Source organism: Solanum verrucosum, unplaced genomic scaffold (assembly GCF_900185275.1).
Source record: "Solanum verrucosum unplaced genomic scaffold, falcon-dt-bn FXZP01000100.1, whole genome shotgun sequence".
Taxonomy (NCBI): Eukaryota; Viridiplantae; Streptophyta; class Magnoliopsida; order Solanales; family Solanaceae; genus Solanum; species Solanum verrucosum.
Window position 1 is genome coordinate 905,824 of NW_026020254.1, and position 14,706 is coordinate 920,529.

Sequence of the window (14,706 nt, forward strand, 5' to 3'; positions counted from 1 at the left end):
ATCGAGTTGTGCCCCTGGGCAGATATAAAATTAAATGTTAGGGTGTATCTTAATTAGAGAATTGTGCACACCTTCATCGCTCACTCGACTGGGGATTAATGAGGATTCGAATGTCGCTGTATCTCCCTCAAAATAAAAATAAATTCTTTTGGGGTCTCCATTTTTTTTTATTATGAAGAAAATAATAATAAAAATTATAAGATTCAATGTGGAGGTGGGGTCAAGATATGTCAAAATAGTAGGGGAGAAAGTGTAATATAATGGGATTGGGTGTCATCCACAAATCATAAAGTTAGATTTATTAAATTAAAAGAAATATAAAGGTATCATGTGGAGCTGATGTGTAAAATAAATTGAATAACTTGGCTGCTGCGTAGATGCCAACATGTATCAGATCACTCTCTGTCTCTTTTATTTCTTAATTCTCATTGACCAGACCCTACCCTAACCCTAACCCTACTTTCTTCTTTTACCTTTTTCTTATGCTGTTAATAATTTCTTCTTTTTCCCTATCCGTGTTTCATTGAAGTCCCAACTAAATTTGAGTTGCTCAAGGTAGAATCCATTCGGGGGTGACATAATCATAGGCAAATCCAGGATTTGAAGACTTCACATGCACCAATATTATCTCTAAGCAAAACTTAAAATAAAAACAATGAAAAAGGCTTTAGTTGGATTTAAAAACCTGGTCTTAGGGGTGACTTTTCTAGCTTGTACCAACAACACAATGACACTCTTATGCTTCTCATGGATGCACTGTGATCTATATTCTAGTTTCAAAGTTTGTGGGTGCAGTGCACCCCTACGAAAGGTGTGGGTCCGCCTCTGGTGACATCCCAACAACGTTTTCTTTATACTTAGGGCTCAAACCTTAAACCTCTAATTAAGGGTCAAATAGTCTCACCACTGCACCATAACTTATGTTGGTATTAATAATTCATTATTCTCATCCGTTCAATTTTATATTGTCAGTCACTTTCCTACATAAGTGTAACGTGCTGAACTGATTTTACAAATAACTAATTACTAATTTAGATAATGAAATGATAATAAATAATAGTATGCTTGATTAAAAAAAATTGAGACAATAATTAGTGATCTTTATGTTTCAATTCATGTGATTTGCATTTTTAAAATTTATCAAAAAGAACGAAATTTTTGTATAGTTTTTTAAAAAAAATTATGCGTAATGAAATGACTTATGGTACAAATATATATGATTTGGATATTATAAGAGTATATAGTAAAATCACTATTGTATAAATTAACAAGGTGGCCGGGGCATTTAAAGTTAAGTTGGGTTGATTTATAAGTAGTCCCACAGCTCAAAGATGCTTATATATATATATAGAAGAAATTAAAGGTAGAGATTCCTAGTTACCTTCTTTATATTGTATACTTTAGAACGTGCATACATATATATGATTTGTCTTTATAATTTAATAAAGTGGCCCAATAATATAATCACACGAGGCAATCCAGTCATACATACACAGATCCCACGGACCCATCAAAAAATTTCAGCTAGACCAAAAAGATAAAGAAGGCATTTTTGAAGTTGCAAAAAGTGAAAAGAGACCAATATATACTAATTTTTTAAGAGTTTAAGTTTTGTGCACCGTTGATATATATAATTTTTTATATCATCAGTTATTTTTAATTAAATTTAATCATAGTAACTTACTTTAATAAAATAATCATAATTCATGAAAAAAGAAAATCAATAATTTACTAAAAAAAAAAAAAAACATCAACAGGTAGTTGAATCATACTAGGATTCTAACCAAAATTATTTCCATAATTAAATTGTTTTTGGGACAGTATTTGTTTCCTTACTTATTAAGTATCATAAATAAGTAAAGAAAATTATGTACTTTCTATTAAAACTATTTCTTTTCTTAAAAAGATATTCTCTATCGTCCAAACACACACACCAACCAATTAATGGATTCTTTCTCATACTTTTTATTTTGTACCTTTTTTTTTCGCATAGATTTTGTCGGGCAATCGTGACAGTGGTGTTGTTAAAATATGCAGCATTATACTATATACTAATTAACTTTATAACTTTAGGTTTGTTCCAATTGGAAGTATTCCAATAGCTTTGGTGCGTATAATTAACATAAAAAACTGACTTAAATCTTTCTCTGTTATTCGTTATTTAATTAGAGATTCCAATAGTGAAACAAAAGCCCATATTATACACTTTGTGGCCACCTTTTTTACCTACTTTAGCCTAATTTGTTCTCTCCATCTGTTGGGTTATAACTGCAACCTTAAAAAGGAAGTATGGAGTATGGAGTATGGACTAACTTCTATTTGTGGTTCTCATAAAAAAATGGTGATATATATACTCTAGTTACAATTGAAGTTTCGATTGTCACCAAAAATGATATAGCTGAGTTCAATTTTTAGATGACAATTGACATGGATGAACCATTTATGATAGTTGGACGATATATTTGACTTTTTTCCTGTAAAAAATAGTGATATATATACTAGTTACCCCAGCAACGTAACTTCTCTCATTGGAGATACATATATACTATTGGTTTAATTTATTTAAGGGATTAGTTTTGGAGTCAATAAGTACTATATTTGAACTTGTTTTCAAAAGTAATTTTTGAATTTCCATTGACAATACACAAGAATTTACCTAGAGATTCAACGTTGATATATAGCCCCAAACACTTTTTTTTTTAATTATTTCAATAATTTAATTTTTCAACGAACAAATTAAAGTCAATTGAACCTCTTATTCGTAGCTACCTAGCTCCTATATGGAAAAGTGAGCAATTTATAGTTGAGACTTGAGACCTCTAATTCAATAAAGTCGTTTACTTAATATACCTGTATTTTGTTTTTTACACGATCAAAGATAATATATATGACCTACACCAATAGGTATCTGTCTATAATAATCCTAGTTTGGTAATATAAAAAAATCTTGAATTACCTGCTATAATTAATTAGTTTAATAATAAACCAATAGTGCAAAAGAAAAATATTGTACTCGAGTGTATACAGGTTTAATCCATTATGATAACTTTATAGATTTAACAACTATGAGATTGATGTACCTAAACTACTTGCAGAAATAAAAAAATGAACGAATAATTAGCTATATATTTTGAAGTTCTAAAGATAAAACATTTTTCTATTTAGACGAAAATCTGAATTTGGATGTAGATTCTGCAAAGATCAGAATTAAGATAAGCAATATAAAATGGCAAGTTGGCCATAAAATTGGCCAGTCAAAAAATTTAATTTCAAGTAGCCAAAGGATATATTATTTTTATGACGGTTAACATTCACTATTAAAATTCGCTATTTTTACACGAATAAATAAAAAAGCTTCTTAATATTTCAGTCAGAATCTGTTCGCATAATGCATTTTTACAGTAAACTATCCCGGCTGTAAAAATGGATGGAAAAAACATGTTTTACAAACTAATTTTTCATTAATTCGCAATGAAAAACTCTATGTTTCTAGTAGTGGAAGTCAAGGAGGCTTACCATAAATTTGATGGAAAAATAATTTTCATCATAAAATAAAATAAAATTTTATTAGTTGATATTTGCAAAAATATCAATGATCAAGTTGACAATTTGACATCTTTATTTAAGCGATAAACAAGTAGATTAACGGCATGAATTAGACAGTTGTGGTAACAAAAACTTATAATAAATTCGTAGGAAAAATATAAAAAAATAAAAATACAACGTAACTCATCCATATTATATTATTATTATTGGTTAAAACTATCAGATCTGAAGAGGACCAGTTCACAGTGTAACTGTCCAAGTTAATAGTTAAACCACCATTTACTTGGACCATACTGCCATATGAAGAAAAATAAAATAAAAATGGACATGTTTTATGTTGTCTAGTGGTAACGTACCTATCGACCTTTTTTTTATTATTAAATTGTCGCCCACCATTGTCATTTTCTTAGGGTTGGCTTCTATTTCAACTTGTCACACTTTGCTAACCTTACTATATATAGGGTTAATACCTCATATGGTCACTCAACTATCCACTTTTACCTTAGAAAGTCACTCAACTTTTAATTTTCACTAAAAAGTCACCATGTGAGTGACTTTCTGAGGAAAGACTGGATAGTTGAGTAACCATCTGAGGTATTAACCCTATATATATACTCCACATATATGGTACAACAACACTAAATTTGAGTTTAATTGCTTTAATATTGATAAACTTAAGAACAACAAAAAGTCTGATTCTAATGTTGTATTACAAAAATGAATATTATAATTGATTTATTTAATTTTAAAAGCTAGCTCGAGGTATGAATGTTTTTCAAAATAACATAATTAAGGATGATCCCCAAATGGCATCTCTTCTAATCTCACATGTAAGTGATTATCCCCATGCTTTTCTTAATCGCAAAAATGTCAGAAAAAGAACTTTGTACATAGTTTAATTAAAAAATGTTCAAATATGAATTTTCTCTCTCTCATTTTTACTTGCTTACTAAGCAACTTGCAAACCTATATGTATAAGAATAAATTAATAATCCTTAAAAGTGGAGTACAATTTTCCAATAATTGGGACTTGCAAGTTGTACTATGTACAAAACGGTTAAATATACGTCTGGACCACTAATTACTTATTAATGCGTCTACAATTAATCATTAGTCTTAATTAGAAATATTAGAAGTTGGTACAATCACTAAAATGAGCTTTTATACATATAAGGCGACAAATTTACAACTCAACCATTTCTAATTCAATATTCAGTTAATTAGTAGATAGATATAGAAAGCATTTCATAATATGTAAAATGTAAATACCCTCTCCAAAAATACCATAGTACATAACTATTTAAAATTACTTTGTTATTACTTACTACTAAAAAGTCACTATATTCCCACTAAAAAATTGTTTAGAATCTATTTTCATTAAAAAAAACAATTAATTGAATCAGTAAAAAAAGAAAAAATATTAATATTTTCGTACGAAAAAATAGTAAGTTATCCATTATTTCAATAAAAAATTGATTTTTACCATTTATTTTTTTCAGTAAGCTATTTCATAGAAAATGAATAGAAAAATGATATTGTATAACATAAATTTCTTACTGATTTACGGTGCGAAAAGTGTTGGTTTTTAGTAGTGTTACACATTTGTAGCAGTGCATGCAAATTAATTAAGTCTTCATCATATGTGGAAAGGTACAAAAGAAAAGGAATAAAGTTATAAGAAGAAGCAATGCATGTGCCTAAGTAAGCTTTTACAACCGTCCACGTAAAGTAATGACGGCTTTATAATTAATCAATTAATTAATTAAACGAATGTAGTCATGAATTAAGCAATAAGTAGATTAGTCACTTACCCATATGTTGACATTTCTAACTCTCAAAATGATAAATTTAGAATTGTCGTAAGTTTGGAATGCAATCTCAGTTCTTATTCATCGAATTTATGTTTAACATTATCATTAGAAGTAACCTGCTATAGAGGTGTGTTCGACACAAAGGAAAATATAAACGTTTTTTTTTTAAAAATAAGTAGATTTTTGTTTTTGTGTCGATATGTTGAAAAAAAGATTTATCCTAATAGTAATTCGTATATAATCTAGACAAATATTATGACAAATGGGTAAAGTGTGGGGTGACAAGAATTGGAGCTACGGGTGTGGTGGAGATTAAGATGAAGTGTGTTGGAAGGTGAACATGAGATAATAAATTTGGAATGTCACTGATCATGAAACTTGTTTTTCCTATTTTCATTAGAAAAATAATTTTTCTCATTTTTAAGAAACTTGTTTTTAATGCAGTATGGTCTCAATAATAAAGTTTGAAAAGAGTATAATATATGTAGACTTTACCATTTTAATCAAACAAATGTGAGAAAATTGACAATAATTTTTGCAGAAATGTAAAATATTGAACAAATTTTTTGTTAATATACTAGTAATAGTTTAATCCATTTAACTCTCTCAAATATATATTTTTAAACTAGGTTGACTTCTAGTGAATTAACACCAAACTTCACTAATGTTTTCCCTTGAAGTTTGGTTTCCCTATAAACTTTCATTAGACACGAAGGAAAATTTGGTGATATTACCGATACCTCATGCGAATAATTTAAAAGTTAAAAATCACATTGCTCCTTTTTTTCTTCTTCTATTAAATAAAAGATAAAAGAAAGATTGAGAAGTAATTAAAACTGAGATCACAAAATAGGCAGCTATTGACTCTACTTTTAATTAACCTTTGGTACTCGGGCTGAATTATCGGTGATATTTTCAAATGAGAATTTTGATAAATGAAAAAAAATAACGTTTCAAAAAAATAAATAAAATGCAAATGTGTTAGTTAGTCAAAGTGTGTCTGGTACTGAGAAAAATGTCTTTTTATTTTCTTTATACTTGATTGATCAAGATACTTTTTTTTAGAACAATAAATTTTTCAAAAAAAAGGAAAATGATGTTTGCAATAAATTTACAAAAGATAAAAAAAATTACAATCACTAATAAAATATGAAGGAACATAATTTTATTGATGTTTGTTCCTTGAATCTTGATTCTTCCCTCTCAATTAACTCTGTGATTCGAGAGGACCTTGATGACGTATTTCTCAAATTAAGATCGATTAAAACTTCTTTGATCGTTTTATGAATATCCCAACAGGGATATTTAAAATGCCGGATATATAATATCATTTATATAAACATGAACTAGCGTTTAGAATTGAGTAACCTTTAAAAAATCTTAATTAAAAATAAATATCTATAAAATGCCCATTAAAATTAAACACACTTTATAGAGTCAGGTAAAATTTCGATGTCTGCCAAGTAAGAGCAGTCCAAAAACAAGAAATAAACAAATTTAAAGGGAAAAAAGAAAAGAAATGAAAAAGTTGGTACATTTGAGTCCAAAGGTCAACAAAGCTTCCCAATGGGGTTCCGAATTCACCTCTCTCTCTCTCTTAAATTCTATAAATTGAGACGAAGATAAAGCATTACACAAAAATACAGAGAGAGAGAAAAAACAGCGCGCAGTGGGATCAATCGATTCATCAAGTTGTTACATTACCTGTCATTATTTGTCTTCAAAAGAATCCTTCCAATTTTCTCTCTCTCCCTACATTTCATCTTCTTCTTCATAATACACACATTTACATTTTATTACTATTATTTATCGATAGATACAGAGATAACAGAAGAAGAGATTTTGTTGAATATGGAACAGAAGCACGTATTGTTATCGGCATTGAGCGTAGGGGTTGGAGTTGGCCTTGGATTAGCTTCAGGACAAGCCGTTAATAAATGGACAAACGCCGCCCAAGGCATAACACCTGACCAAATTGAAAAGGAACTTCGACGCCTAATTATTGACGGCAAGCTTACCAAAATCACCTTTGAGGACTTCCCTTATTATCTCAGGTAAACCTTTTTTTTTCTTTTTTCATAAGGATAAGATCATTAAAACATGTTCGTTTACAAAAATGATTGAATCCCTGGATCTCGTGATATTAGTTGTATTCAGGCTGCTTGAATGTGATCTTAAGTTGGGAGCTCTCTGCAATTTATTCACTTTTCCCCTTAATTTTCACAAACTATTGGAATTGGTGTCACTTTTGAGGGATAGGTAAAGGCTAATAGTTTTTACTATTCTGCTAAGTACAAGTTTATACAAAGCGGATTCAAATAACCGAAAATATATGATATTGGGGATTCAATTGAACCCCTGAACAGATTTGAGTAATAATAATGAGCCATCGGCAGTGGTGGTGGAACAAGGATTTTCGTTAAGGGGTTCAAAATATGAACAAGTACAACACCAACTATATTTACATTAATTTTTTATGTATATTTTTTTTTTAATCATGGGTAAATAGTGTCACCGGCTAATCCTTGCAACCTGTGAATTTTATGGAGCTTGCATGTCTGCGTTTCTTATGAATACAGCAAAGTTATCGACGAATGTGCAATCACTATAAGCAGAAGAATTCAACAGTTTTTTGTTTGACAAAAGTCAAGTATTGCATATTCCTTTAACACTTACACCTAAAATTCTATAAACCCATGTGCTTTTCTTTTCTGCTTAGTTTCTCCTAGTCTCACTCCTTCACCTAAATGTTCTCTGTTGTTGGAGAGTATGCTAATTCACTGTGGTGGCCTCCAGTTGATATCTTGCTCAAAGTTGAAATATTTTCCAACATATCTGTCTCTACTTCTCTGATAATTTCGATGAATATATGTTGAAAATGGATCAATTTTTATTGATCTCCTTCAAATGTGACTTTGACAGTGAACGAACACGGGTATTATTAACAAGTGCAGCATATGTTCATCTGAATCACTTAGATGTGTCTAAACATACAAGAAATCTTTCTCCTGCAAGTAGGGCCATATTGCTTTCAGGGCCTGCTGGTATGGATTTCTCATTTAAATCATTTTCAACTTTATATGTTATTATCTGTATTTAGCGCTTTGACCGTGTTCTGATACATGAATGCAGAACTTTACCAGCAAACTCTCGCAAAGGCTTTGGCGCATCACTTTGATGCTAAACTGCTGCTATTGGATTTAACTGACTTCTCTCTGAAGGTACTGTGTGAGGCCTTCTTTTCCATTATTTTAACTCATCTTCTGCTGATACTTCTATTCACTCTATTTTATCGGTCAACCATTTGCAGATGCAGAGCAAGTATGGAATCTTCAAGAACGAATCAGTAAGTACTATCATTTATTCTATTGAAGAATTGTATTCTTTGTTGGGCAAAATATTGTTGTCTTCAGGTCCATTTCTTCATGTTTCCTGTAACTGTTGAATCCGAATTCACTTTCAGTATAAGTAAGAGGGAATCATTTTGCCCCTAATGGAATATTACCTGATTCAGCATCTTATTTTTGTAGGTTTTCAAGAGGTCAATCTCAGAGTCTACGTTGGGACGTTTGTCCAGTTTGCTTGGTTCGTTCTCAATTCTTCCAGCAAGAGAGACTAATGGAGGTATATGACGAAAGGCTATAGTTCTTCACTATTGGGTACACTTGACTGTATTTGTGACAACATTATACATTTGCAATTAATGAATATATCTGCAAACTTAAAGATAAGGATATGAATCCAAACTTTTTTTATCTCCAGATCTGCTGATTTTATTTATGCTTATATTTAAAGAAGGTTCTAGATGCTTATTGAATTATGAAATAGTAGCTTTCGTACACACTAGCTTTTACAGTACCTTAATCTTGTGGGAAGTGCAAATTCCACATCCACCCACAAGTTGTTTCTGTCCTGTATCTGAAAAATAAAAGGAACCAAAGCTGATTTTAACTTCGTAAGTCCCAAGGTGAATTAATTTATCGTAGAGAACTTTGCAGAGGCTGTAAAGGTCAAACAACTCATCAAAAAACAATGAAATGTTAAGTTCAAGTAATTGCAGCTATCTTTCATGTGGAGCTCGGAAGCCAGTGAGTCGATGGTTCTGATTTCAATCTAGACCTAACCAGTATTGTAGAACGTAAAATCTAAGGCTTGATACTTTCATGTTGTTTTACATTTCCTGATGCTCTTCATATACAAGTTTCATTCTCTTTTTTTGCAGTCACCTATTCAAGGCAAACAGTTGGGTTTGACAGTAAATCAAGGTATATTAGTTTTATTCATCATTCAGATATAAATGCAGGTTTTTGGAGATGATATATCATGTTAACCCTTACCTTTGGAATATGCAGGAATAGGGAAGGTGCCAGCAACTCTCTAAAGCATCGCAGAACCGCCTCTGTGTCTTCTGATATAAGTAGTATCAGCTCTGAGTCGTCTGCTTCAAATCCAGGTGGGACACTTGTAGGAAATTGATTAAGTTGTCATGGGTTTGCTATTTACTTCCTGCATGTTTATATATGGAGTTCAGGGTCCACTAGCATTTGCAGTTTTCATTTATAATTGTTAGAAAGTTGTTAATTTAGAAATTCATGATTTGACTATCCACTAATTATATTAAAGTCTCATTTTCCCCCCTTCTGATGTTCTTGCTACTATAATGTGGTTTGCATCTTAATGTTTCTTTTGTTGAAGAATCTCATCAAATTTCCTATCTAACCGTCAGCTAGCTTTACCAGATACTATACCTGCAATGAGTTTCTAGATTCATCTCTTGCATTTGCGTCTGTCAAATTCATATTGCTGAATTTTGATTAACCTGTAATTAGTTATCTTACGATTGAAGATCATTTTCTGATCAGTTCTTGTTTCTTCATCTAGCTCCAATTAAGCGGGTCAACAGCTGGTCATTAGATGAGAAGGCTTTCTTACAGTCACTTTTCAAGGTAATAAATATCTCTTGATTTCAAACTTGTATCCATGTTGTTATGGAATATGTTCTTCTCAGTGTCTTTCACTTTATGGTTGTTTCATCTGAAATCAGATACTAAACAAGGAGGTTATTTGCAGGTTTTGGTGTCAATCTCTGAAACCAGCCGCGTTATTCTCTACATCAGGGATGTTGACAGACATCTTCAATCCCCCAGAGCTTATAAACTCTTTGATCGAATGCTGAAAAAAATATCAGGATCAGTGTTGGTTCTTGGTTCCAGGATGTTTGAGCATGAAGATGATTGTGAGGAAGTAGATGAGAAACTCAGTCTTTTATTTCCTTACAATATTGAGATTAGTCCCCCTGAAGATGAGACACATCTTACGGACTGGAAAACACAACTGGCAGAGGATATGAAGATGATCCAGTTTCAAGACAACAAGAATCACATTGCGGAGGTGCTTGCAGCAAATGACCTCGAATGTGATGATCTAGGATCAATCTGTCATGCTGACACAATGGTGCTGAGTAATTACATAGAGGAAATTGTTATCTCTGCTATATCACATCATTTGATGAACAGCAAGGATCCAGAATATCGAAATGGGAAGCTCCTCATATCATCTAACAGGTACATGCCAAACTTTCAATTGTTATTAGCTTCTTTTTCCATTTGCATACTTTATGTTTCACGTGTGTACTTTTCTGCTCCTGGTACAGTTTGTCCCATGGATTAGGTGTCTTCCAGGACGGCAAGAGTGGTTGCAGAGACTCCCTCAAAATGGAGGCGAATGCTGAATTGTCCAAGGTTTCTTTTGCATTTTAGTGTTTCTGTTGAAAATTGAGGAATTAACTGAGATGAGATTGATTTTAATCTCTTTTCAATCAAAAATAGGATGCTGCGGTGGATGATATTGGATTAAAGCCTGAATCAAAGTCGGAGAACCCCACATCCGAGAGTAAGGGTGAGGCTGAAAAATCAGGACCTTCAACAAAAAAGGATGGAGAGATTTCATCTGCATCAAAGGCCCCGGTATGTGCAGCACTTGATAAAATATCACCACAATCTTCTTTAGAGAACCTTTCAGTTGGTAAAAGTTGATATAGCTGAACTTGATAGCTGTATTCTTTCTTTTTTCCCCTCAAATGTCAGGCTGAATACATTTAGGATGTCTTTGTGTTCGCCTGAAAAAGTTAATGCTGATCTATTGGTTTCAACAACATCCTGTCACACTATGCTTATACATTTTTTATTCTCTGATTTCGTATAGCTTTTACTATCTGGTCCAACTTGATTTTTGTTTGTTAATTCAGTCCTCATTTGGTGTTTCTGCCTTTTGCTTCAATGGGTAATTTGATATCTACAGGAAGTTATTCCTGACAATGAATTCGAGAAGCGGATAAGACCAGAGGTCATACCTTCACATGAGATTGGAGTGACATTTGCAGATATTGGTGCCCTAGATGAAACGAAAGAATCACTTCAGGAGCTGGTCATGCTTCCTCTTAGAAGACCTGACCTCTTCAACGGTGGACTGCTTAAGCCTTGCAGAGGTATACTACTCTTTGGTCCACCTGGCACCGGGAAGACGATGCTGGCTAAAGCAATAGCCAATGAAGCTGGAGCAAGCTTTATAAATGTCTCAATGTCAACCATTACTTCAAAATGGTTTGGGGAAGATGAAAAGAATGTCCGAGCTCTTTTCACACTTGCAGCGAAGGTTTCTCCAACGATTGTTTTTGTGGATGAGGTTGATAGCATGCTAGGGCAGCGGACAAGAGTTGGAGAACACGAGGCTATGCGAAAAATTAAGAATGAGTTTATGACTCATTGGGACGGATTATTGACTAAACCAGGTGAGCGCATTCTTGTTCTTGCTGCAACCAACCGACCTTTCGACCTCGATGAAGCAATAATCAGACGGTTTGAGCGCAGGTACTTCTACAGCTTGGCACCAATCATTTACTTAGCTTAATTGCTTTTTCCAGTCCTTTGAGTTGATTTTCACCAGTATGTTATACATTTTGAAACTTCACTGCTGATCTTCCTACATCTCAAAAAAGAAATTCTGGAAAAAGAAAAACAAGAGGCAGAAAGAAAGCCAGATCTTTTTCCTTATTGGCTTGAACTACATGATGATGGCCTTAAGTTTCTCCACTCTTGGATGAAGATCTTATAGTCTTATTGCCATTTTCATTGATATTTTCTACCTTGAGCATAAATTTGAAAATCTACAGAATTGTTATCCTGCATTTGTTATGTGTTTCTGTTAATTCCTAAATAACCTTCTGCTAGACTAGTGGAGCGATTCTCCTGGTGACAATAAGTCTTCTGTCTCAGGACTCAGAGATATGTTGCTTACCTCAATGACTTTGGTAGGAAGTCTTGCCTCATCTTCTGACTGTTTATTAAAAGGCGATTTGTTTTTATAGATATATTACTCTGTGCAGTGGTTCCTATTGATAGATTGACATTAAGGGAACTTTCATTTTTAAATATCATGACCTTTTTCAGCTTATGATGACGTTGCAGAATGACATATGTTCTCAAATTTTGTTTTCTGTTGGGCAGAATTATGGTCGGTTTACCTGCAGCTGAGAATAGAGAGAAGATTTTGAGAACTCTTCTAGCAAAGGAAAAGGTAGAAGATCTTGATTTTAAAGAGCTCGGAGTCATGACCGAAGGGTATAGTGGAAGTGATCTTAAGGTTTGTGATAGTTCTTTTTCCAAAGTGATGTAAGAATAAAGCTTATTATCTGGTAATAACTGAAAGCATTAATCTCCCAAAACAGAACTTGTGCACAACAGCAGCTTATCGGCCTGTCAGAGAGCTTATACAACAAGAGAGAAAGAAAGATTTGGTAATACACACGTCTAGCTCCCAATTGTTCTTCTTCAACTTAACCTTTTTTGACTATCTTCTTTATTATGTATGCTTTGTGTTCTCTTATTTATTCTTTCTTTCTCATAGGAAAAGAAACGGAGTGCTGAAGAAGGGCAGAGTGCAGAAGGTAATTCAGATGAGAAAGAAGAAGCCGCAGAAGAAAGAGTAATTACTTTGAGGCCTCTAAACATGGAGGACATGAGACAGGCAAAGAATCAGGTAACCAGTCCTTATGTTGTGGGTCCGTTGAGTATTTGTAAAACAACAAGGATTCCTCACCATATTATAAAGATATTCCTGTTCTCTTTTGATTGGACCATCTGAAGCATTTAGTTCTTTCTTTAGTTTTTTTTTTGGTCCTGTCATCTGAATTCATAGCTACACAAACTTTCTTGGATAGACCTATCCTTGTAAATAAAATAGGGTTCCTTATACTCTCTCATGGACATTACAGTATCTCTTAGCAGGTTCATGTTTTTCTAACATAAAGTACAATATGAACCTAGTTTTCTTTTGTGGAGTCACAGAAGCAGGAAATATATACTTACAAATAATGCATGCGAAGGACTACAATATGAACCTAGTTTTCTTTTGTGGAATCACAGAAGCAGGAAATATATACTTACAAATAATGCATGCGAAGGACTTATTTCCTTCAGTTTTATTGTTGCATTCATTTTGGATTTGCACACAGATCTTCACGAATCACTTCTTTGGTTAGGTTGCTGCAAGCTTTGCTTCTGAAGGATCCGTAATGAGTGAGCTGAAGCAGTGGAATGACCTATATGGAGAAGGCGGTTCTAGGAAAAAGCAGCAGTTATCTTATTTCCTTTAGGTGGTCAAATCTATGCATCAAGAAATGATTGTCTGCATTATTTTTCGTGAAAGGGGTGATAACCATGATCACTGCATAACCTTCAGAATCAAATCCCCATTCTCCTGAAACTAAGGTAGAGATACTTTGAACCTGTGCCAACTGGTCTCCACTTCCGAGGGGTGTGACATGAATATGCATGAAATGTGTCTGTCAAAGGCTTGCTTGCTTGCTTGCTTTTGTATACGCATGGTCAGAGAAAAGGAAGGAGAATACAGCGTCTGTTCTGCTTAGAGCAACATTTGCCCCACAACAGTCTTGTAGGATATCAAAGATGATCTCTAGTGTGGCAATTGAAAAGGCACAGGGGCTTGGAAATTTCAGAGCAAGTTATGATTTTGTTCATCAATTGTGATTCCATGTAGTAGTGTATTCTAGTGTTGTATACAGTTGTTGTAATTTATCAATCTGTAGTTTCTTGGAACTAATATATTTGTCATTTGGAACACACGGATTTGATTCTTTTTTTTTTTAAATTTATTTTGGAAGTCAATGTACTATGAATGTGATAGCTGCCACTTGTTTCATGCAAAATTCTTTCGACACATTTCTATATCAAGTAATAATTTAACTATTTATAGGTTATATCCACATAAATATCTATTACTTATTTAGTATTTTTAGACAATAAGTTTCAAAAGTTTTCCTTTCTTTCTT

General features: G+C 32.8%; 1 protein-coding gene across 1 annotated transcript; it reads left to right on the top strand.

Moving 5' to 3' along the window:
- The first annotated feature begins 7,005 nt into the window (after positions 1-7,005).
- LOC125833192 (uncharacterized) lies at positions 7,006-14,542 on the top strand. Its single transcript, XM_049512336.1, has 16 exons — positions 7,006-7,411; positions 8,280-8,401; positions 8,490-8,578; positions 8,668-8,703; positions 8,888-8,981; positions 9,580-9,622; positions 9,710-9,810; positions 10,239-10,303; positions 10,428-10,921; positions 11,011-11,098; positions 11,186-11,323; positions 11,658-12,226; positions 12,863-12,998; positions 13,084-13,152; positions 13,263-13,394; positions 13,897-14,542. Exons 1-16 carry the CDS (start codon positions 7,209-7,211, stop codon positions 14,008-14,010), a joined length of 2,493 nt encoding a protein of 830 aa, XP_049368293.1. The 5' UTR covers positions 7,006-7,208; the 3' UTR covers positions 14,011-14,542.
- Positions 14,543-14,706: the final 164 nt, after the last annotated feature.